The 24834-nt window shown below is 52.7% G+C and overlaps 1 protein-coding gene across 2 annotated transcripts; it reads right to left on the reverse strand.

The window, feature by feature from the left end:
• Positions 1 to 9449: 9449 nt before the first annotated feature.
• On the reverse strand, positions 9450 to 20842 carry CPN2 (carboxypeptidase N subunit 2). Of its 2 annotated transcripts, none has more exons than XM_008959802.4 (2): positions 20756 to 20842; positions 9450 to 12508 (listed from the first exon to the last, which is right to left on the reverse strand). In XM_008959802.4, the coding sequence occupies exon 2, from the start codon at positions 12506 to 12508 to the stop codon at positions 10871 to 10873; it is 1638 nt and encodes a 545-aa protein (XP_008958050.3). In that variant the 5' UTR covers positions 20756 to 20842; the 3' UTR covers positions 9450 to 10870. The 2 variants fall into 2 exon arrangements, with proteins under 2 accessions (XP_008958050.3, XP_057157982.1); XM_057301999.1 differs by having other exon boundaries at positions 9450 to 12511.
• Positions 20843 to 24834: the final 3992 nt, after the last annotated feature.

Below are 24834 nucleotides of genomic sequence, written 5' to 3' on the forward strand. Positions count from 1 at the left end.
GACTGGCATTCTGGACATGGTTGCAGGTGAGAGGAGGGCTGCAGCTTGAGGGTCATGGTGGCCTGAAAGGACCTGGGGAGGTGAAACGCTGTCATCGAGGGCTGGCGTGCACACAGGAGGTTGATGGGGGTGTGGCTGCAGGCTGAGTGTTGTTGGCTGCAGAGAGGTTGGGGGGTTGAGAGCGTGGTCATGGAGCTCAGTGGCTACAATGACACTCAATGCTCCTGAGTGTGGCGAAGCCTCAGCAGGGTTGGCTGAAAGCAAAGCAGGGCCGTTCAGTCACTTTCAGCTGTTGCACAGAGTGGCAGTGAGATGCTGACAACTTCACCCACGTGGGAATCCTCTGAGGCCACCTGAGAAGGAATCTCACAGATGAGAGCTTGGCTGGGGATGCAAAAGGCCCTGAGACAAGCTTACCACGTTGGTGGCTCCAGGGAGAGATTCCAAAAAGTTTGCAAAAGAAGAAAATGCATCATCCTTTAAAGAGGCGACGTAACTGACCTTCACGCTGAAATACGTGAGTTTCCCAAATTCATGATTCTCCAAGGAAGAACTGAAACCTGGGTATGAAAACTACTCAGCCTCTTGGGGGAGGGGTGTCTGGCAGAAGCTTGGAGCTGCTCCAGCTGGGCCCTGCTCCCAGAAGAGCAGGCTTGCAGAACAGGCCTGGGCATGGCCCAGCTCATTTGAACTGAGTTTCCCCTGTGTGCCATTGACTGGCCCAAAGAAGACATAAGAGGGAAGCTTCCCAGGGAGACTGATATCCAAATTTATCATTTCCAATTCAAGCCATTTCTGGGAAAAGTTCCAATTGTCCTGAATGCTCAGTTCAACCAGGTGCACTAGGTTGTCCAGAATCCTGAGGGGTAGTATCTAATTCTGGTCTCTTTCAGCCAAGTGTACCAGGGTCGGCTGGCACCCTTGTCCCTTGGGCAGGAAAGAAATGTCAGTATTGCTTAGGAAGTTTCACCAACTCTCAAGGTTATCAAACGGTCTCTTCTTTTGATTCACCTGTCATTCTGAAGACTGGATTTTCATTTCCACAGCTGGCAAGGTGGTGTCTGAGCACCTTGGTAGCCCATGTCATAAAGTGAGATCTCCAGAGACCCCCGAGCACACCAGGCCTTCCAGATTAGCAGTACATCTGCTTCAAAGGGCTTAGCCAGAGCCTCCACAGCCCACTTTTTCAACCTGGCAGGAGTATTAAAGCTCCCCATCCCATCACAGGAATGTCCACGACCAGGAAATGGCTCTCTGAAGGCTGCCTCCATAGTCTCTGGAATTTCCATGACAGCCAGTGTGGCAAAGAAATCTTGCAAAGGCTGTTGCTGGAATAATCCATCCCACAGGACTGGAATCAAAGGACACAGCCAGGCCAGCCACAGAGTTCCAAGAAAAAAAATAAAAACTCCCCGGATTCAATGACGGATGAAAACTGCCAGGAAAAAGGCTCAAGGAAAAAGGCCTCCCGGCTACCGTGGGACCTCAGCCCCAGATCCCCAGCCCTGCAAGGAAGCACATCCTTCACGATGGCCCGCAATCACAGCTTCTACGGCATGGAGATCGTGGAAGTGAAGGCTCTGCGTTGTGTGAGCAACTACTTGTTAGAAGTGGCTCCTGGCGATGTTTAGACTGGGGACGGGAGGACTGCCTGAGCATGATGAAGACTGCTTCCACTTCTGAAGGGCTGTCTGGGGACAGGGTGTCCACTTGCCCAGAGCCAGCGGGAATGTTACAGGGAGGCCTGCCCAGGGAAGGCTGGGCTACACAGACAGGGAGTCAGTTCATCATCACTGAGCAAACCAGTGGGCAAGGAGAATGCAGAGAAGGTTCTTGAGGGGCCAGGCTGGACAGCTGCAGTCTGCGCTGAGTGGCGGCCAAGGGGTTCCGCTGCCCCCAGAGTGCTGAGAGTTTGGGCTCTGGCTGGGCCCCACCCTGGGGAGGTGCCCACCATCCTCCAGGCCAAGTGAGGGGGTGGGTGCCTGCCGGAGAGGCGGCACACCTCAGACGGCTGGAGCAGGAGGTGGGGCATCCACACGTCCACCCAGGCTTTCAACCCCTAGTTACTCAGTGAAGATTTTGAGGCCTGGAGAGAGGGGGCATGGCTTGTTCACAGGCACAGATCGCAAGTGAGGCAGAGCGGGTGCCACAAATCAGGCTTCCTAACTGTGATGTTCAATTTTAGGTGTCAACCTGAGTGAGCCACAGGGTAGTACCCTGATGACACACACTGTTCCCAGGTGTGTCTCTGAGGGCGTTTCCCGATGACACTGGCATTTGGAAAGGTGGACTCAGCACAGCAGATCCGCTCCCCAGCCAGGGCAGGCACCACCCAGTCCACTGAGGGCCTGAGTGAACAAAAAGGCAGAGGAAGGAGTAACTGCCCCGCGTCTTCCTGCCTCACTGCTGGAGCGGGGACATCTCATCTCCTGCCTTTGCGCCGGGATTTATATCATCAGATCCCCTGGTTCTCAGGACTTGGGACTTGGATGGAATTACACCACCGGCTTCCCTGGGTCTCCAGCTTGCAGAACCTGAGATCTCTCAGCCTCTGCAATTGCATGAGCCAATTCCTGTCTATCTATCATCTCTTGTTGGTTCTTTTTGGCTGGAGAACAGACTAATACAGGAATCTGTCCTTTCCCTCCAAATGCAACTGGAATCTCTGCTCGCCTTTACAAAGCTTCTCTGCGAAAGGATCTCTCACGCCATGGTGGGAAGGGGAGCCTCAGACCCATAGCCTCACCCCAGGAGGAAAACAGGGCCAGGACACACCAGCAGGCCTCCTTTGATGAAGAGCATATGGTTTTGCTCCTTCTGTTACTTTGACCTCTGAACCGCACCCCCACAGACCTAATGATTTCCTGGTAAATCATTTGTAACACCCGCTTTAGTCTCCTGAAAAAAAACTTCACAGATAATATCATCAAACCTCGCAGAGAATTTAAAAATAAAACCTTCTATCTGTAATACTAATTAGAAGTCAAAGGTAACTTATAATAAAAGAATTCGTTTCCATGTGGAATGTTTGGCCAAGATCTCACTAACAGACTGGAAGTCACTGTCACTCACTCACGATGAGTAAAGGATGAATTTGTGTCCGTGTTTGACCTTTTGCAATCATGGCTAAGCATTGCCTCGGGATAAAGATTCCCAAAGTGCTGAACAACTCTTGATAAAATCCCAAAGAAAACAAAGCACAGTCTTCCCAGGATGCACGTTGCCAGGTGCGGTCCTGAACCGCGCGTCCACGTGGCAGCAGCGCGCAGCAGGAGGCTCCCAGCTGAGATCCTCGAGGACGGGGTTCGTACCACATCGGCATCTGGAGGTCGCAGGGGACGCTTGGAAGTCGTGGAGGGCGCGGGACGAGTCACTGTGCAGGACCGCGGCAGCGCGGGGACAATCTGGAGCGCCCCCAACGCTTCGGAGCCCCACCGGGTGGCGGGTGGACTCGCCTCCGCCCGGCGGCTCCTCGGTGCATGGGCCCCAAGCGGACCTGGCGCTTTTTCAGGCGTGCAGGAGACAGAAGCCGTGAGGGCTCCGCACGCACGCCCGCATGCACTCCGGGAAGTATCCCCCGGGTCACCGTGTCAATGTGCCCGTATCCCTTCTAGGGGACCCGGTTCTGACTTTCCAAGAGTAAAGTACCGCGCCGCGCCCGCGGGCGGAGCTGGGAGAACCCCTCCCTGGCCCTCCACGTCGGCCCGGGGCGCGTTCTTCCGTGCGACCACAAGGGGGCGCTCCGAGACCAGGCTCGGGACCTTTGCAGGCGCAGACTTAAAATGCTTGCAGGTGCGCGCGTGGCGGAAGCAGGCTGAGAGGGCCAGAAAGCATTCGTCCTTGGACTCGCATCGCGCTAGACAGTCTAATCTTTGACGGCACCGTCCAGTTTTCCAATATCCACTGTTAGCACTGAACAATTGTGTCAATTGCATTTCCAATCCTCCTAAACAATGCAATTTTGATATATAAACAGCAGTTTTAACGTCCTTCCAGAAACAGATCAACGGGAACAGGTAAAACAATTGGCCGGTGCTTGCCTACCCCGTCCGCACCCACACCCACAGTTCTCTCTAAAATAATACTAACAAAAATAATAATGCAAGATAACAATTTTGGAGAACGTACCATGTGTCATTGTTGTGGGTACTTTATATGGATGCACTTATTTTATCTTCACCAATAACACTATGAGGTGGGTGCTATGTGATAAAACTATGGTGAGGACACTGAGCCACAGACAGCTTAGTAATTTGCCGAGGGCTGCATGGCTGGCAAGTAGCAGGACATCACTAAAGAAGGTACAACATTCAAAGCGTCCTGGAAGGGCGTCCTGCCTGCTGGAAGGAGGAGCTTTGGAATGTCTTAGCCATCCTTTACTGTAAGAAAGCGAGGCAGGCCGGTGGCGGTGGCTCACGCCTGTAATCCCAGCACTTTGGGAGGCCAAGGCGGACGGATCACGTGATCAAGAGATCAAGACCATCCTGGCCAACATGTTGAAACCCTGTCTCTACTAAAAATACAAAAATTAGCTGGGCATGGTGGCACGTGCCTGTAGTCCCAGCTACTTGGGAGGCTGAGGCAGGAGAGTCGCTTGAACCCAGGAGGCAGAGGTTGCCGTGAGCCAAGATTGCACCACTGCATTCCAGCCTGGCGACAGAGGGAGACTCCATCTAAAAAAAAAAAAAAAAAAAAAAGCAAGGCAGAGCGCACCCCCAGCTGCTGTTTCTTCAAAAATGCAAGATTTATGAGAGCACCAATGCTGATAAAATTAAAAACATCGGCCGGGCGCGGTGGCTCATGCCTATAATCCCAGCACTTTGGGAGGCCGAGGCGGGCAGATTGCCTGAGGCCAGGAGTTCGTGACCAGCCTGGCCAACATAGCAAGAACCCATCTCTACTAAAAATACAAAAAAAAAAAAAAAAAAAAAAGCCGGGCATGGTGATGTGTGTCTGTAATCACAGCTACTCGGGAGGCTGAGGCAGGGGAACTGCTTGAACCAGGGAGGTAGAGGTTGCAGTGAGCCAAGATCGTGCCACTGCACTCCAGCCTGGGAGACAGAGTGAGACTCTATCTCAAAAAATAATAATAATAAAAACATCAACAAGAAAGAAAAAAAAATCCATGAAATATTTTTATACGTGATGTTTCTCACTTGTTTCATTCATGAATTCATCCAGAGCAGACACCAGGTGGGTCTGAGGAGGCCAGCATTGCCCAGTGCAAATTACACTGAACCTAGCCCTGGACAGTGCCCGAGACAAAATTCTGCCTAAATGTTCAACCCTGGCCATGCGTTAGAATCGCTGGGGGAGATTTAAACAAAATGATATCTGGGTAACCCCAGTGTTAGGGAGGCAGGAGCCTAGAAGAGACGGAGTAAGATCGTCTGAAAATCAACTCCATCCCAAAGCTAGCAAGGCATATTCCTTGACAATCATGACCCATGGTCCTAAGATGTTTACAGCTAAGGAAGCAGCTTGGGAATGGCTTGCAAGAACAAACCCCTACAACAACAGAGAGTCCAGGTGTCCCAGTACCCATGAGGACTAAGCTCTGATTTTTTTATCTTGCCCAAATTCCTACCTAAGGGGTCTAGGGAGTCGCGCCTTACAAATCATAAATTCTCATCAGATGGGTTTTATTTGACCCTGTATATCATGACTTACTTTTTAATCTGACTATGGCATAACATTACAAGACCAGGCAAAAATATTTAACCCCCAAATATATTTCCTTGCCCTACCTTGAACTTGCCCTGCAGAGTCTCTTGTGAGGAGAATCCACATCCTATAAAGAAGCCCCTTTCCCCTTTGTTTTCCTTCCTTTCTTTCCAGTCCGGGAGATCGTCAACTAAGAGCCAGGCACCCCTTTTAAGTCAATAAGAAACAGTTTACAACCTGCTCTCTCTCTCTCTGAAGTCTGCTGAGAGCTTCCCCTGCACGATAAAACTTGGCCTCCACAATCCTTTATCTTAACCTGAACATTCCTTTCCATTGATCCCAGGTCTTCAGCTAAGCTCAACCAATTGTCAACCAGAAAATGTTTAAATTTACCTACAGCCTGGAAGCACCCCCCCCCCCGCCCCGCCCCCGCTGCTTCGAGTTCTCCTGCCTTTCTGAACTCAACCAATGTATTTCTTAAATGTATTTGATTGATGCCTCATGCCTCCCTAAAATGTATAAAACCAAGCTGCACCTCGACCACCTTGGGCACATGTTCCCAGGCCCTCCTGAGGTCTGTGTCACGGGCCATGGCCACTCATATTTGGCTCAGAATAAATCTCTTCAAATATTTTACAGAGTTTGACTCTTTTCGTCAGCACTCACAGCAATATATGCTTTCGGGAAAATTATAGTTATGCTTTGATGTGCTTACATATGCTGAATGTCAAGGATCACTTCCTTTCAATCAATAAAATAATAAATGTTGTCATATGCTGTCAGCCCATCCACATGCAGTCACAGCTGAGTTCAGTCTTTCACAGACAAGGCCCCTATATAAGAAAAACTTAAAACAAAGGCAATGCATTCCTCTGCTTGCCTTCTGAGGGCGCCCTGCCCTGCAAGGGAGTAGCTTTCAATCAAATTCTTTTCACTGCACTCGGCGACTCGCCTTGAACTCCTTCCTGCGTGAGATCCAAGAACCCTCTTTCGGGGTCTGGACTGAGACCCTTTTCTGGTCACACCACCACCACCCGGCTAATTGAATCAGGATCTCAGAAAATGGGGCCCAGGCACCGGTGTTTTGATTTTTGTCATTACTGGTTTTTAAAAGCCTCCCCAAGGGACTGAAGTGTTCAGCCAGCATTGAGAGGCAATCTCTTTCTTACATAGAGGAGGAAACTGGGGCCCAGAGAGGAGCTGTGATTTGCCAAAGGCTGAAGAATGTGAAGAAAAGAGGTGTGAGTGCCGGGTGCGGTGGCTCACGCCTGTAATCCTAGCACTTTGGGAGGCTGAGGCGGGGAGATCACGAGGTCAGGAGTTTGAGACCAGCGTAGCCAACATGGTGAAACCCCGTTTCTACTAAAAATACAAAAAAAAATTAGCTGGGTGTGGTGGCACGTGCCTGTAATCCCAGCTACTCAGGAGGCTGAGGCAGGAGAACTGCTCGTCCCGGGACCTGGGAGGTGGAGGTTGTGGTGAGCTGAGATCACACCATTGGCACTCCAGCCTGGGCAACAAGAGCGAAACTCTGTCTCAAAAAAAAAAAAAAAAGAAAAAGAAAAGAGGTGTGGGAGCCGCATGTGCTGAGTTCTAGTCCAGAACCCATGGAAAATGTTACTGCTGGGCCAGACCAGACACATCACCAGGAGACGGGGCACGAGGTGCCCCGGGGAGCAGGGCACACTGGGAGCTGCCTCTTCACTGATCTCTCCTCGGCCTGAGCTGGCTGTTGGCCATGCTCTTTCCCCAACATCATTTGGCAGAGAGAAATTCCGATGTTGTAATTTAATGCAGGGTTATGTTTTGAGGGGGAAATTTAATTGAGAGAAATGTCTGCTGGGTTTTCCTATCCCTTTATCCCTGCCAGCGGACAGGATGTGTCTGTGGCTCAGACAGGCATTCAGGTGATGGGGATTTCCGAAGCTCCTGCTACGTGCTAGACATGGGGTCGTTTTCCCAGAGAGTGGCAACACGTCCAGGCTGGAGCCAGCAGCCCAAGGCCAAGATCCCCAATCTCGGAAGGGTCTGGGCAAGGTTATTCTTAAACCAAATGAATTTGGGTGTCTGTTGCTTTGGTGAATCTGTGAATCAGCTTCCATCACCTTAGAATTTAATTGATTTGAGCCTCAGGAAGCCTGTTTCTTTTTTCTTTTTTCTTTTTTTTAAGTAGCCCCAGAAGCCAAGCTCAGTGGTGTACGCCTATAGTCCCAGCTACTCAGGAGGCTGGGGTGGGAGGATCACTAGAGGCCAGGAGTTCAAGGCCAGCCTGGCCAACATAGTGAGACCCCGTCTCTAAAAAATAAATAAGAAATAAAATAAAATGCCCCACAGGAAATGAGGAAGACATTGTGTTTCCTAGTCTAATGCGGGCATGTCACACCTTCCTTCCCCCATACCTGCCCCCGCCCTTGGTTCCTGGCCTCACTGTCTTTCAGCCACCCAGGAGAGAAACCCGAGACTCAGCCCAGGCTCCCCCTCTCACATCTCCCAACACCATCCGCTTGACTCCCCCACCAAACCCTTCCTTAGACTTAGACCTGCTGGCTTGTTCTCAGGGGGCTATGCCAGTGGCACCTGGAGGTTCCCCGATGCCCTCACCCTGACCCATACTTGGCATGATGTCTTTGTAATTTTTGCAGGCCTATCAGTGTAGAGTGACACCTACGGTGCTTTCGCTGGCATTTCTGTGATTCACACTTAGGTCTTTCAGGTTCTCTGTGTATGAGCGGCTCAGTTGCTAAACTTTTTTTCCTTTTGAGCCGGAGTCTCGCTCTGTCACCCGGCCGGACTGCTGTGGTGCCATCTCGGCTCACTGCAACCTCCGCCTCCTGGGTTCAAGCGATTCTCCTGCCTCAGCCTCCCGAGTAGCTGGGACTACAGGCACGCACCATCATGCCCAGCTAATTTTTGTATTTTAGTAGAGACAGGGTTTCACCATGTTGGCCAGGATGGTCTTGATCTCTTGACCTTGTGATCCGCCTGCCTCGGCCTCCCAAAGTGCTGGCATCACAGGCGTGAGCCACCGTGCCCGGCCTGCTGAAACTTTTTGATTCTCTTCCCTTGGCATCCCTTGCCCTCTAGGCTCTCATCTCAAACCAGGCAACAGCTCTCACTGTTCCCTGACTCTTGCTCTCATAAGATTTCGCTGGGCCAGCTGCCTGAAGCACTGGCAGAAGCATGTCCCTCTTCTGCAAGACCTTCAATAACTGCCTGGGGCCTCCTTCATCAACATGCACACTCCTCACTCTGCCCCAGGGCCCTGCAGAATCAGCTCATCTGGGCTTCCAGCCTTATCTCTTCCTCGTTGCCCCTCCACAGCCCTGACCCCTCGTCCTTGCCCTTCCCCATTCCTTAGCTCAGGCTCTTCTTCACAAGTTTCCTGCTCTACTTGGAGCCCTCCTTAAGGCCCAAGATCCAATGCAGCCTTTCCCGTGGCCAGTGCTTCCTGCCGCTTCGCCTCCTCTGAACTCCCCGGCACTGGCCTGCGCTGGCCTCTTTCTGCCTTGTGTTTTCATCCCATGTGGCTGATTTGTCCCGGTGGCCAGGAGCTCCTGGGGGCCTGCTGTACATCTGGTTCCCTCCTCCCTCCCTGCCCGAGCCTTTCTCCCAGGCCAGTCCACAATTACAGCTGGAAACCAGGTAGAAGGCTGTGCAGTGGCTCAGCCGGGGGCTACAAAGCGTCTGGGAGCAGGAGGGGAGGAGCGGCTAGAGGGAGGCTCAGAGGCTGGAAGCCTGAGCATTCACGGACTCCTTGGCCCTGAGGACTGAAGGGAGGGGGAAGAGTGAGTGAAGAACACGCCCAGCTCCTGGACTGGTCAATGCACCGATGAGAATCAGGGGGAGTAGGGGACAGAGCCTGGTTAGACGTGTCTGTGGTCAACAGGAGGACATGGGGCTCTGAGCAGGGGGTATCAGCCTGGGGCTGAAAAGAGCTGAGCCCGAGAGAAGAGCTGGGCTCATTACCAAAGAGGAGGCATCCACACAGGGCTGCATGGGAGGCTGCCCAGGGCATGGGAGGACAGCGAACCCTGAGATGAAGCTGCAAGAGGCGGCCCAGGAGGGTTGCAGGGGTGGCTGAGCTGGGTAAGAGGCCGGGCATGGTGGCTCACGCCTGTAATCCCAGCACCTTGAGAGGCTGAGGTGTGTGGATCACCTGAGGTCAAGAGTTTGAGACCAGCCTGGCCGACATGGTGATGAAACCCCGTCTCTACTAAAAATACAAAAATTAGCCAGGCGTGATGGTGGGCGCCTGTAGTCCCAGCCACTCGGGAGGCTGACGCAGGAGAATCACTCGAACCTGGAAGGTGGAGGCTGCCGTGAGCCGAGATCGCACGACTGCACTCCAGCCTGGGCAAAAAGAGCGAAACTCCATCTCAAAACAAATAAAAATAAAAATAAAAAAACAAGGGAGAACAGCTCTAGTGAGTGGGCAGCTTGCACTCAGCTGCTGGGAGAATGAAGCTGCCACTCAGCTGGCCCAGGCTGCCCCTACACCTCAAACCTTTTCCTTCTCCTTAGCAGCAGCCATGATGTGTGCTGAGCAGGCAAAGCCACCCTCCCCTCTGAGGGCTTTGTGTCACAAAGTCGAGCGTCTGGGGTTTCCCTTCCCGAGGCTTCGTTTTATCTCAGTTTCTCCTGGGCGCAGCGTGGAGGTGGGTGCCGGCCACAGGGTCTCCCACACACCAGTCAGAACCCTGCCCCTGTGCTTTCTGGTCATCTCTGCTTCTGTCACATCCTTTTTTTCTCTATACCAATTTTAAATGAAATTCCAGGGAAATAAATTGAAACAGACATTGGGCTTTTGAGCCAGATGTCAGAAGGCAGTGGCCTCCACTTTGTATCACTGGGATGCAGTGAATAGACCTCAGGGTGTAGGTGAGAGCGGTTGGGTGTTACATAATGGGGAGGCATCAGGGCTGAGGATATTTTATTCTCCAGGCTGTGGTGCAGCTTTTGAGGGTGCTTTGCAAAGCATAAGGATGGCCTTGTTAGGCCGCACACTCCAGGAGAAGCGATGAAGGAAGAGGAGGAGGAGACCCTGGTTAGTGGAGCAGACCAGACTCCACTCCCTCACCTTGGGGATGTAACCCTGTCCCTTGCAGGTGAAAAGCCAAGGCTTCGGAGACTCAGCTCCCCTCTGCCCCTACCTGTCGCCTGGTCAGGCCCCAGAGGCCCCCTTCCCCAGTTCCTGTATGCGCTGCTACTAGGGCCCTGCTGCCCGAGCCTCGATAGACACGGTGAGCCGCAGAGAACCGCAGCTCGACCTCAGGTCCCACTCCTGACTAGCATTGTACTGCAGTCCCAGGGAGCCCTGCCGAGGAGAGAGCTGGACATTCAGCCAGCGACACTGGGCCTGGTCACAGGCGAGCACCACGGTACCCTCGGGGTTGCTGTAGGTGCACTGGCTCCGGGCTGCCCTTTCCTGCACAGCCAGATCCCAGCTGCCCCCTGCCTTGCTTTCGTCCAGCCACGTGACCTGGAAGCCCAAGCGGTCCCGGGTGACGGGACACACCAGCTGCTTCTCATTCAAGGCGGGCACCACCTGGCCTTTGAGGTAGGCAGGGCCGGCGCAGTAGGTCTGGATGTTCAGGAGCCGATCGGTGTACTGCTGCAGCCAGTTGAAGAGATAGGCCAGGTGGCAGTCACACTGCCAGGGGTTACCGTGCAGGGCCAGGTTGAACAGGTTGTAATTGGTGTCGAAGATGCCCTCCGGAAGTGTGGTCAGCTGGTTCTTGGAGAGGCTGAGCAGCTCCAGCTTGGACAGGTTCTGGAAGAGGGCTGGGTGCAGCGCCGTAAGGTTGTTGCTGCCCAGGTAGAGTTTGACCAACTCCTCCAGGTCTCTGAAGATGCCAGCTGGGAGGTGGGTAATGGCATTGTATGAGAGCATGAGGGAATGCAGTTTGGACAGGTGGGCAAAGGCGCCCTCGGCGACAGTCTCCAGCTGGTTATGGGTCAGAGACAGGCCAACCAGGCATGGGGTGTGGGCAAAGAGGCCGGCAGGCAGGACCCGAAGCATGTTCCACTGCAAGCTCAGAAAGGTCAGATTACCCAGGGAGGCAAAGATGGAGAGCGGCAGGTGCGTGATGGCGTTGCGTTGCAGCCACAGCCTCTCCAGGCAGAAGAGCTGGGAGAACACCTGAGGGGGCAGCTCCGAGATGTTGTTGCTGTCCAGGAAGAGCTCCTGCAGGCTGCCCAGTTTGCCAAACACACCCTGGGGGAGACCAGAGAGCGCGTTGTTGCTCAGCTTCAGGGTCTGCAGGCTGGTGAGTGGGTGGAACAGCTCCTCCGGGAGCTGGGCCAGGAGGTTCTGGGCCAGGTTGAGTGTCTTCAGATGGGTCAGAGGCTGGAAGAGCCTCCTGGGCAGGGCCTGGAGCTGGTTCCCCTGCAGGTGGAGGGACTCCAGGGCAGCCAGGTGCTGGAAAAGACCCTCGGGCAGAGCCTCCAGCATGTTGAAGTTGAGGGTGAGCTTGCCCAGCGAGGTCAGGTTGGAGAAGATGTTGGTGCTGAGGTTCAAGAAGCTACTGCCTGTGACCTCCAGGTCCTCCAGCCTGGGCAGCCCCCCGAAGGCATCCGGCCTAAACTGGCAGAGCTGGGTGTTGAGGAAGACCACCTTGGTCAAGTTGGGGTTGCTGCCAAAGGCTCTGGTTTCCAACGTGGTGAACGAGGTCTCCACAAAGATGATGTTTTTCGCATATGGTGGGATGTCGGGCGGGACGGTGGCCAGCTCCTCATCTGAGCAGAACACCTCCTGGAAGAAGCAGTCACAACCCACGGGACAGGGCTGGGCAGGCCTGGCCAGGAGCAGGAGGGAGGTCCAGAGCAGCCAGGCTCCAGGCAGCATCTTCTAGATTCCAGGCGGGAGAGAGAACAGGAAGAGAAACTTGATCATCACACAGCATGGCACAGTGACCAGGGCACAGTGACCAGGGCACCGTGACCAGAGCACTGGACAGCGAGCTCCAACATGCGGCAGGACCAAGACCCAGGGCTTTGGGGCTTTCTGTGTTCTTCTCAGACTGGGGAAAGCAGTGGAAAGGAGACAAAAAGGCATGGAAGAGAGACACAAAAGGAGACCATGGGCATTGTGGAATTTTTAAAGATAATATATAGGATATGGACAGATGATTCCTGAGTCGGAAGCTCCTAGATCGTAACTCTTCCTGAGTTTCCAAATCTCAGCACACGTCAGAGCCAAATGATGCAGAGATCCTGGCACCTGCTCTTTGCACAGTTGGTGGAGGGGAAGTGCAGCCACAGAGATGAGATGGCTCCTCAAAACTGCTGCTGAAATGCCCTCCTCCTGCCCACCACTGCCCACTCCTCCACGGCGGGGCCCGAGGAGCTTTCCAACGTCATGTGGACAGAAGGACCCCAGACCTGGGGATTCTACAGAACAGTAGATTTCTTTAAAATTCTCTAAAATTCTTTAGATTTTCTTTACTGTTTTTTAAAAAATTAAAAAACAGTAGATTTTCTAGCATGTACTCACAGGTCACAAATTGGTGATGCACCTTACAAATATGTTTTATTTATTTCTCAGTGACATTGTTCATATATGAATCAGTAGCCAACATGTAAAAATTGGAAAACGTCACAATAAAGGTCTAGGTTTCAGAGTGATCTGGGGACAGTGGGCCCGCATTGCCACATAGCAAGACCAGCTGGGGCATCGTGGCCCCTGCCTTGTTAGAGGGTGTGTGCCCTCCAGGACGCCACTGTTCCCATGCAGAGCACTTATTCACATGGCTTGCAGTGGTCCTAATTCCATGAGTTCAAATCTTAGGTCCATTGCTTTCTAGCTACGTGACCTTGGGCTTATTGCTTAATCCATCTGTACTTCAGTTTCCTTATCTGTACAATGGAGATTAGAATAGTCCCTACCACATAAGGGTAATTGTTAGGGATTAAGTGCGTATATATAGGTAACAGTTTTACATCAGGATCTGGCATAGAGTGAGTAATTAATCAACCACATTAACCATTGTTAAAGGTTGCAAACTACCTCATTACAGAAAAGGTTATTTGAACACCAAAAAAATAAATAAATAAAAACAAAATGCTCTTTAGACGGAATACACTTGAATTTACCAAAAATTTAAAAAAGAAAGAAGCTCTTTCGCAACATAATCCTAATTTTTCTTAATTAACTTCTTCTCGGTAAAAGGGGTCCGCGAATCGGGTTCTGCAGTTGCAGAATCTGGGTCCCTAGCGCTCCTCGCTGGCTTTCTCTCTGCTGCCCTCTGCTGGTGCCTCCTCCACCTGGAGATTCCGCTTCTGGCTGAAGGTCTCCCATTAAACTCATGGGTTTAGGACTCAGTGCTTATTAGGGGAGCCCCCTTGACTCTCCCGCTCAGTCACTCAGTGACTCTCAGTCCTTCCAGGAATGTTCTGCCTCATCACTAGAGAAGGGACAACTTCTCCCTGAGAAAATGCGCACCTTCCTTTAGGCTGCACTAAGGCATGCATAGCTAAGTGAGCTTGGGGAGGCGGTAAGGAAAATCTCTACCAGTAATAACCGCTGGCCTGGGATTAGAATCTGACTCCTGCGGCCAGGTGCAGTGGCTCACGCCTGTAATCCCAGCACTTTGAAAGGCCAAGGCAGGTGGATCATGAGGTCAGGAGTTCAAGATTAGCCTGGCCAAGATGGTGAAACCCCGTCTCTACTAAAAACTACAAAAATTAGCCAGGTGCGGTGGTGCACATCTGTAATCCCAGCTACTCAGGAGGCTGAGGCAGGAGAATCGCTTGAACCCAGGCGGCAGAGGTTGCAGTAAGCCAAGATCGTGCCACTGCACTCCAGCCTGGGCGACAAGAGTGAGACGTCCATCTCCAAAATAAATAAATTAATTAAAATAAAATAAATAGAATCTGACTCCTGCAATCACCTCTTCCAGGAAAAGGAAAATGTCCCTGCCACTTAGGACATGTGAGGGGAAGGAACAAGCCTCAGGCAAGCGTTTGCCTCCTGGCTCTGTGTCCCTAGACCCCAGCTACAGAGTTAGCATGAGACTAGGAACAGACAGAAAGCAGTGGGCCTGGCTGAAGAGGCGTGGGGTAGCCACTGTCCCCCAACACACACCACACACACACACAGCTGCCACTAGCACCTGGCCTGCCCCTGAGGCACCTACACAAAACCCCTAGGGGTCCTGCAAGAAGCCGCCCCTGACCCTAGGAAGGAGGACCTGGAGGTACGTGTCTCCACCCTAACACTCAGCACAGGTGCCGAAATAATGGGTTTCCATGGCAGTCTTTTCTGTGTACTCGTCTCTCTATGCCCAGAGCAGCAGTGACTTCCTTTGGGCTCAGGCAGGTTTTGTTGAATGGAGCTCTCCAAGGCTGGGAAGAGCAGCTTGGGAGGCAGAGCCGCACCCCCTGGGATGGGCAAACCCAGAACGAATGACCCCCAGCCAGGCTGCCAGAGCTGCCTCGATTCCTCCAGAGAGCAAGAGGGGAGCAGTTTTGTTTAATTTTATTATTTTTTGAGACAGAACTTCACTGTGTTATCCAAGCTGGAGTGCAGTGGCACGATCATAGCTCACTGCAGCCTCGATCTCTCGGGTGTAAGTGATCCTCCTGCCTCAGCCTCCAGAGTGGCTGGGACTATAGGCATACACCACTGTGCCCGGCAAATTCTTATTTTTACCATGCCATAATATGATCATTATGCCAGTCCCTCTTCCTTGCTAGCCCCATTGGTCATTGTTTCTCAAAGGCTATTTCCAGAAAGTACTCCCCTGGAATGATGGACCAGACAACGCTGGGGCCTGCGGGTCCCGAGACCAGCTGGCCTCCTCCCAGGGAGAGTGAGGCAAGGCCCCGGGGTCTTCACAGCAGGGCTTGGCTTGTGGAGCCCAGATCTCCTGGTTTTGTTCATCCCTCCTGCCAGGAAAACAGGGCCAAAGCTGGAGTTGCACCATGGAACGCTTGAGCCCGCTGGGGTGAGGATACCTCTCTGCAGAGCGAGCTGAGCTGCTCCCTGGCTTCCCCGGGTCTGCGCCTCTAACTTTTCATCCGTTGTCATTTGGAAATAATGTGCTTTACACATTTCCAACAAAGGAAGGAGCTCTAGGATTCAAGCCTTGAATCAAAGCCATGGCACTCGTGGCACAGAAAGTCTAGTGCAGGCAAATCAGCTAAGGCTCGGGAGACGCAGGCAGAGGGAGAGCTATTTCCCTGATGTGCGGGTTTGGCTGAGGGGTTAGTTCCCACCTGCCAGTTCCCAAAGCTCCCGCACATACATCTTGATCCTCAGCGCAAACCTAGAAGTGCCCAGGGCAGGCAGACTGGGGCTCCCGGAGCTACAGTGACTGGCCCAAGGGAACACAACACAGAAGCGAGGGGCCAGGGCCAGTCCTGACAGCCCGGGCTCTGCAGGGAAGATGGACCCGGGGAGGCAGCCCACGGAGGCCGGGGTCCTGGGTACCCAGAGCGTGGTTTAAAATGGGGGCACAGCCTCCAGACGGACATGTGCCCTTGGCACCCCTTGTGGGTGGTATCACTGGGGGAGAAGGGCCAGAACACGGCCCTCTAAAGTTCAGGGCAAGACCCCTCTGGCCTGGGTCTACTGGGGCAGGGAGCAGGGAGGCAGGGATGGTTCTCACAGTGAGGGCACAGAACACTGACAATTTCCAGACGGTCCACTCCCAGCCCGAGCCCCATCCTCACCTCACTCTGGAGTGGCTACAAGTCAGACAGCCTGGGTTCAAATCCTAACTCCCCTCCAGCTTAGCTCTGTGGCTTTGACTGCATTGCTTAACCTCTCTGTGTTTTGCTTTCCTCCTCTTCAAAACAGTGAGCACACTACTACCTTCCTGGTGAGGATGTTATGAGGATGGAATGAGAAAACGCATGGAAAGCTCTAAGCTCAGGGCCTGGCACATGGCAAGTGCATGGCAACATTAGTGACCCTGATCTTCAGAGCAGTGCAGCCCCAGCTCTGTGCTGAAGCAGTCACGGGTTAGCTAGGGAGAAACCCATGAGATCATCCAACCACCCCACTGTGAGCCAATGAGACACCTCTCCACAGCACTCCTTCTAGCTCTTTCCTCCAGCCAAGGGAAAGAGCTAGAAGGTTTAGGGGAGCAGAGATTCTGAGGGCTCTGACTGGGGGCTCTGGCCTTGGCCCCTTCCCCAGCCTGGCCTCAAGAAAGCAGGTCACTGGGGAGCTCTGGAGACGGACGCGCCCCTCCCTGGGAACTGGGGAGGCTGGCCCCCAGGGCCACAGCGGGTGGCAGCCAGAGGCTTTCTGCTCCTCATCTGGGAATAAGACCATCAAATGCCCACAAAAATGTTCCACACTTTCGGCAAGCCAAGGAAGTCTGGCTTTTTAAATGGGTTTTTTTTTTTTTTTTTTTGAGGGATAGGGAGGGTTTGGCTGGGTGCAAATGAGCTCCTTCCTCTCCTTAAATTGCTTATGGGAGGGTACGTTTCTGTGCATGCCTCAAGCCAGTCTGTCATCCACCACAGAGCTAAGCCTCACTTCTTCCAGAGGGTGATGGGACCTAGAATGGGGCCTAGAACCCTGGCCCCAGACACCCAGGGACTGCCACCCGACGCTGGCTCCATGGATGTCTGCCTCACCAACGGGCCTGGATTTGGCCATTTGGGCTCCAGCTCAGCTGGAAGCATAAAGAGGGGCTTCTGAGACTCATCCAGAGTCCCTGGCTGCTCCCCAAGCCTGGTCCCCTCTCTTCTCAATCCAGCAACGTAAGTCCAGTGGCTGAGACGGTCAGGTTTGCACTAGGTCCCAGCCTCTGCTCCTGCCTTGGCCAGCCCACCCCATCCTCTGCCCAGTTCAGCCCACCCCACCCTCTGCCCAGTTAAGCCAACACCATCCACTGCCCAGTTCAGCCCACCCCATCCTCTGCCCAGTTCAGCCCACCCCACCCGCTGCCCAGTTCAGCCCACCCCCCCTGCCCAGTTCAGCCCACCCCATCCTCTGCCCAGTTCAGCCCACCCCACCCGCTGCCCAGTTCAGCCCACCCCCCTCTGCCCAGTTCAGCCCACCCCATCCTCTGCCCAGTTCAGCCCACCCCACCCGCTGCCCAGTTCAGCCCACCCCCCTCTGCCCAGTTCAGCCCACCCCACCCGCTGCCCAGTTCAGCCCACCCCATCCTCTGCCCAGTTCAGCCCACCCCATCCGCTGCCCAGTTCAGCCCACCCCATCCTCTGCCCAGTTGTGTCCCAGGGAGTGAAGCCACCTCTCAGAGTCCCAGCGTCTGCGTCTGTAAACCAAGAACGACCAGGATAACAATAATCATCATAATACCTCAGTCCCGGCATGGTTAGGGCTATTGTGACTCTCAAATGAGAGAACAGGCATTGGGCCACAGCAAGAAAATAGAAACAACCTAAATGTCCAACATGAGGGATTGGTTACATGAATCATGCTACTCGGATATAATGGAAACCCTCTCTGCTATGTTTAAAATTATATTACAGGCTGGGTTCAGTGGCTCATGCCTGTCATCCCAGCACTTTGGGTGGCAGAGGCAGGAGGATTGCTTGAGGCCAGGAGTTTGAAATCAGCCTGGGCAACATGGTAACATCTCATCTCTTCAAAAAATTATAAAAATTAGCCAAGCATAGTGGTGCATGCTTGTAGTCTCAACTACTCGAGAGGCTGAGGTGGGAGGATGGCTTGAGACTGGGAGGTCGAGGCTGCAGTGAGTGGGTGATTGCTCTACTGCACTCCAGCGTGAGAAAGGGGAGACCTTGTCTCAAAAAAATAGAATAAAAGATAAAATTTTGAACAAAAAGAAAATTTACTATAGATGTGTATTTACGGACAAGATGTTTGCAATATCTTAAGTGAAATATATGAAGTCTCAGAATGCTGCTTTTCCATTTTTAAGGTGTATTTGTACACAGAAAACATAATAGAAGCTTATGCACAAAATATTTGTGGTGGGGTCTGGCACTGTGGCTCACACCTGTAATCCCAGCACTTTGGGAGGCTGAGGCGGGAGCATCACCTGAGATCAGGAGTTCAAGACCAGCCTGGCCAACATGATGAAACCCTGTCTCTACCAAAAATACAAAAATTAGCTGGGCGTGGTGGCGTGTGCCTGTAATCCCAGCTACTCGGGAGGCTGAGGCAGGAGAATCGCTAGAACCCGGGAGGCGGAGGTTGCAGTGAGCCGAGATCGCACTATTGCACTCCAGCCTGGGCAACAAGAGAGAAACTCCGTCTCAAAAGAAAAAATTTTGTGGTCATTACCTCTGAAAAATCGAATGGTGGATGATTTTAATTTTTTCCTTCTGCTTAAAAATATATGTTCCACATTTTTAAGTAAGAAACATATCACTTTTGCAGTAAGGTTGAAACCTATTTTATTCTAAATATTGAGATAAACATGTAAAATGCACAGCACAGTTCCACACACACAGTAGGGGCTTACTTGACTCTTTCCTTCCTGGCAGTGATGTTGCAAAGGCCTGAGGGAGCTTGTCTATCCGCCGTGTTAGCTTCTGGAAGAGAAGACAGCTGACAGGTTGAACTAAGAGGCCGTTGTGAACTGGGCACTATGCGACCCTCCCAATTTATACCCACCCTCCCAGGCCAGTGCAAGTCACACTTCCCCCATGAAGCCTTCCTTGACTACCCTCTTCTTTTTTTTTTTTTTTTTTTGAGACGGAGTTTCACTCTTGTTTCCCAGGCTGGAGTGCAGTGACGCCATCTCCGCTCACTGCAACCTCTGCCTCCCGGGTTCAAGCGATTCTCCTGACTCAGCCTCCCGAGTAGTTGGGATTACGGGTGCCTGCCACCACATTTGTATTTTTAGTAGAGATGGGGTTTCACTATGTTGGCCAGGCTGGTCTCGAACTCCTGACCTCAGGTGATCCGCCCGCCTCGGCCTCCCAAAGTGCTGGGATTACAGGCGTGAGCCACCGCGCCCGGCCCTTTCTTGGGTCCTCGGATCCCTCTTGTACTGTGTTGAATGTTTGGGCTCTTCCGCTCTGTTTTCTAGTCAGTTGCACCCACCCGACTGAGCCCGTGGTACTGCAGTCTTGCTGTGGTGTCTCTGCAAGCAGCTCTGCACCCCAGCACCTGGCTGGGGGCCGGGCACTGAGAAGGCAGTCAGGCCCTGTGTGCTGAATTGAAGGAATGTGTTTGTGGCTTTCAGTGACTTCGCATCTCAGGCCTTACTCTCATCCTGCTTAGTGGCAGGGGAAAGCACTTTAGCTCTGCCAGTGCCCCCAGCTGGGATCGGATTCTGACGCCATCACCTACTAGCTGCGTGGGCTTGGGCAAATCACTCCAACTCTCTAAGCCTCAGGTTTTCCAGACTTAATTATCACCTCTGCCCTCAGAGTTCAAATTAGCACTCCATTGGATGATAAATAGGCTAAATAAGATAGTAAATAGAAAGCCCTTAACACAGCGCCTGGCACATACTGAATGTTCAATAAAAGGTGGCTCCCTGCAGGTTTATTTCACCACAAACTTTATTATATGAGCCAGCACGCTTCTGGGAAGGAAACCAGGAGCTAGTCATCCTTGGGCCTGAGCTGGGTGCTGCGGCGTGCGCTTGTAATCCTTGGGCCTGAGCTGGGTGCTGCGGCGTGCGCTTGTAATCCCAGCTACTCAGCAGGCTGAGAGGGAGGATCGCTTGACGCCAGGAGTTCAAGACCAGCCTGAGCAACATAACAAGACCCCCATCTCAAAAAACAACAATAATTATATTAATAAATAATTAATAATATTTAGTATTAATATAGTATTAATAAGTAATTAGTAATACTATTTATTATTATTATGCCAAGATGACAAGTATAAACTAGGCAGAACCAGGCCAACCTGGACATCTGGTCACCCTGCTTATCCTCTACTCACTACAAGCCTTGTAGGCCGGGACTGGCAGATCTTCATCTCACAACCCCCCCGCCCCACCTTCCTCCTGCCTCTTCCCAGCAGCGCCCTAGCTGAGCACCTCGGGGACTTCTCCTCCCGGGGCAGGGGCCCCCCAGAACCGCAGCCTGCCTGGAGCTGCGGAATGCTCTGAAACGGGGGAGATCGCAAGTTCCCGTTCCTGCCCCCACGTCCCTGCAGACCCTGGAGCCCTTGAGCGACCCCGGAGCCTACCGTGAGGGCCGAGCGGGTGGCGCCGGGCTGCCCTGTCTTCCTCAGGAGCAGAGAGGAGTCTGCTGTGGCCTGTGGTCAGCTCAATCCAGCCCCAGCGCTGATCAAAGTTCCAGGCAGTGGTTCCTCCCCTCACGTGGCCCCAGCGTCCCAGAATGTCACCAGGGTCACAGGACGGGAGAGGGCCTTGGCGAGGCCTCTGAAGATTACAAAATGACCCTGAACTCCTCCCATGTACAGAGCCCTGCCGGGGCCAAAATCCCGCCGAGGTTGCAGGGTTGGCACCTTCAGGACCCCGAGGACACTCAGAAAGCTCTAGAGATTCCCGCAGGCGGCTGGGTTGGTGAGGACTGGGATGGGGTCCACGCTCACACCCATACCTGTGAGCAGAGGCAGAGGGACTGGGAGCCTGCCTTCAGCCTCAGGCCCCTGCTGGGCTCTCAGCGTCCGGAGGCATTTCAAGAGGGCTGTGGATTTGTTGTTTTGTCTTGTTGTGTTTGTTTGCTTGTTTAATGAATGAACTTTCTAAACCCTTCCTGAATTAGAAGGGGGAAAAGCTATAGGGAGATGAACTGGGGCCCAATATGGAGAGGAGCGCTCACACACTCAGGGCTGGCCGAGGACGAAAGATGCTGCTTTGGAAGGGAGGGATTTTCCCATCTCCGGAGGTGTGGAACCAGGGCTGCAAGACACACGGAGTGTGTGTGTGCTGAGTGCGTGCGTCTGGGGGTGTGTGTGTAAGTGGATGTAAATGTGAGTGGCTGTAGGGGGTGTGTGGTGAGTGCATGTGTGGGGGTGTGTTGTGTGTGTTGTGTAAGTGGGTGTATGTGTGAGTGGGTGTGTGTGTGCGTGGGTAGGGTGTGTGTGGTGAGTGCGTGTGTGGGTGCGTGTGTGGGTGTATGTGTGAGTGGGTGTGTGTGCACGTGGGTAGGGTGTGTGTGGTGAGTGCATGTGTGGGGGTGCGTGTGTGGGTGTATGTGTGAGTGGGTGTAGGGGTGTGTGTGGTGAGTGCATGTGTGGGGGTGTGTGAGTGGGTGTGTGTGTGCGTGGGTAGGGGTGTGTGTGTGTGGTGAGTGCGTGTGAGGGGGTGTGTGTGGGTGTATGTGTGAGTGGGTGTAGGGGTGTGTGTGGTGAGTGCATGTGTGGGGGTGTGGTATGTAAAGAGGGTGTATATGTGAGTGGGTGTGTGTGAGTGTAGGAGTGTGTGGTGAGTGCACATGTGTGGTGTGTGTGTAAGTGGGTGTATGTGTGAGTGGGTGTAGAGGTGTGTGTGGTGAGTGCGTAAGTGGGTGTATGTGAGAGTGGGTGTGTAAGTGGGTGTAGGGGAGTGTTTGGTGAGTGCGTGCGTGTGGGTGTGGGGTGTGTGTGTGTAAATGGGTATATGTGTGAATGGGTGTAGGGGTGTGTGGTGAGTGCGTGTGTGTAGGTGTGCGGTGTGTGTAAGTGGGTGTATGTGTGAGTGGGTGTAAGTGGGTGTAGGGGTGTGTGTGGTATGAGTGGGTGTGTATATGCATGAGTATGTCTCGTGTGTGTAGTATGAGAGTGTGTGAGAAAATGTGTGGTAAGTGGGTGTGGGTGTGCAGTGAGTGGGTGTGTGGGTGTATGTGTGTGGTGAGTGGGTGTGTGTGTGCAGTGTGTGGGTGTGTGGTGTGTGTAGTGAATGGGTGGGTGTGTGTGTGCAATAGGTGAGTGTGAGTGTGTTGGGGTATGTGTGTGTGGTGTGTGGTGAGTGGGTGTGTGTGTGCACTGAGTGAGTGTGAGTGTGAGGATGTATGTGGGTGTGTGGTGAGAGCGTAGGAGTGGGTGTGTGGAGGCGAGCAGGGTGAAGGGGTGACCGGGACGAGCAATCTAAGATCGTTTCAATGCCAGGAGTCTACCATTTAAAGTAGACTGATGGCTTTTTCACTCATTGCATGGTATTGATTTTTACGCTTTTTATGAGTGCAAATTAATGTTTCTTTTGCTCGTGAGCTGATTGCATCAGCCAAACTGTAAAGGTCTAATGAAGTGTGGCAAGGAAGTGTGTTTCAGTGGCGATATGCCACAAATGCACTCTGGCAGAGGACAGCAGGAGCCTCTGGGATGGAGAAAGGCGGTGAACAAAGTGCCCAGCTCCCCCTCAGCGGCCCCCAGGCTGGCAAGGGCGGGACAGTGGCTGGGAAAAATGGCTTGCGTGGGGGCACTCACAAGCAGGTCTGGGAAGAGCCTGGCACTGCCCTGTACTCAAGGTTTTCAAGCCATCCACACTCACCTCCAGCAACACCGTTTGTTCATTGGTCAACGTGGCCTGGTGAACAAGAGAAATTTGGCATTGGACAGATCTAGGTTTGAATTCTGACTCTTCAACTAACTAGTCAGTCCTTAGACAAGTGATTTAATCTCTACAAGTCTCTGCATTCTCGTCTGTGGAATGGGTGTGGCAGAAGGCCTGGGGAGGTAGGAGACAGAGAGAGTGTGTGTGTAGGGTGAAACATCTGTGGAAGGGGACTTGCATTAAAAATTTCAAGGATCAGCCAAGCGAGGTGGCTCACGCCTGTAATCCCAGCACTTTGGGAGGCCGAGGTGGGTGGAACATGAGATCAGGAGATCGAGACCATCCTGGCCAATATGGTGAAACCTCATCTCTACTAAAAATACAAAAATTAGCTGGGTGTGGTGGCATGCGCCTGTAGTCCCAGCAACTAGGGAGGCTGAGGCAGGAGACTCGCTTGAACCCGGGAGATGGAGGTTGCAGTGAGCCGAGATCGTGCCACTGCACTCCAGCCTGGGTGACAGAATAAGACTTTGCCTCAAACAAACAAACAAAAAAATTTCAAGGATCTTCTGAAAGAGAAGGGATGGAGATTCTAACTCCTTTCCCCATTATCCAAAATTCCAGAAAGCTGTTTGAGTGTGCTAAGGTTCAGTGGCTAGGGAAGGGCAACAAGGCCCTGCCCCGCTCATGGGAGGGGTCCAGCCCTATAATATGATGAACATGACTGACCCCTGTCGGGCTTAATCTCCTGGGACAGGCTTACACCTGGCAGAAGGGATCTAAGACACTAGAAGAGTCCAGGTAAATATGATTGGAAGCCCTTTTCCTGCGTATAATCATGGGATAAAGGGACAGGGACAGCAGATCACCCCTCTCTTAACTGTTGGACCTGCACCAGCAGCTGTGGCACCCCCAGAACCCAGAGGCCTGAGGGAGTTCTGGAGACACCTGGACACTTGGAGGGAGTCACCTTCCTTCAGACAGTGTTGCCTGAGAGCCTGGGACTTCCTGAGCCTGGTGCTAAGTACTTATAGGAGTCCAGAGGTGTGTAAGATAGTCCTGCCGCCTGCCTGCATGCATGTGTGTGTGTGCATACACACGTGTGCTTTGAACAAATGCTGATGGAACGTCGGTGGCTTCCTGGTGGCATAAAAGAACCAGCCTGGGAGCCTGAAGGCCTGGGTTGCAGGGCTGGCTCAGCCACTGGCTTACTGGTGACTATTGACATTCATTTCCTGTCTTGAGCTCCTTTTCCTCATCTGTAAAATGGATTGAACTTATCCTTCAGGTCTTTTCCAGCCACGGTGGCCTATAGATACCATTTGTTATTTTCTTTTGGGTCCCCACTTCTTTTCTTTTCTTTTCTTTTCTTTTCTTTTTTTTTTTTTTTTTGAGATGGAGTCTCGCTCTGTTGCCCAGGCTGGAGGGCAGTGGCACAACCTTGGCTCACGGCAACCTCTGCCTCCTGGGTTCAAGAGATTCTCCTGCCTCAGCTTCCCGAGTAGCTGGGATTACGGGCACACACCACCATGCCTAGCTAATTTTTGTACTTTTAGTAGAGATGGGTTTTTGCCATGTTGGCCAGGCTGGTCTTGAACTCCTGAGCTCAGGTGATCCACCCACCTCGGCCTCTCAACGTGCTGGGATTACAGGTGTGGGCCACCGCACCCGGCCTCCCACTCACTTTCCAAAGGCCTATTCTCAGCCCAGAATCTGCTTTCTGTAAGGATCTGTCCAGTTCAACCTTGCACAAACATAGAAAAGCAGAATCCACAGGTGTGAGACCATCTACCCAAGACTTCCATAGAGAGCACACACAGCCCATGTA

Source organism: Pan paniscus, chromosome 2 (genome assembly GCF_029289425.2).
Source record: "Pan paniscus chromosome 2, NHGRI_mPanPan1-v2.0_pri, whole genome shotgun sequence".
NCBI lineage: Eukaryota > Metazoa > Chordata > Mammalia > Primates > Hominidae > Pan > Pan paniscus.

Bases quoted from the DNA above. Each gene is read 5' to 3' on its own strand.
- CPN2 (XM_008959802.4), bottom strand. From the start codon at position 12,508: ATGCTGCCTGGAGCCTGGCTGCTCTGGACCTCCCTCCTGCTCCTGGCC.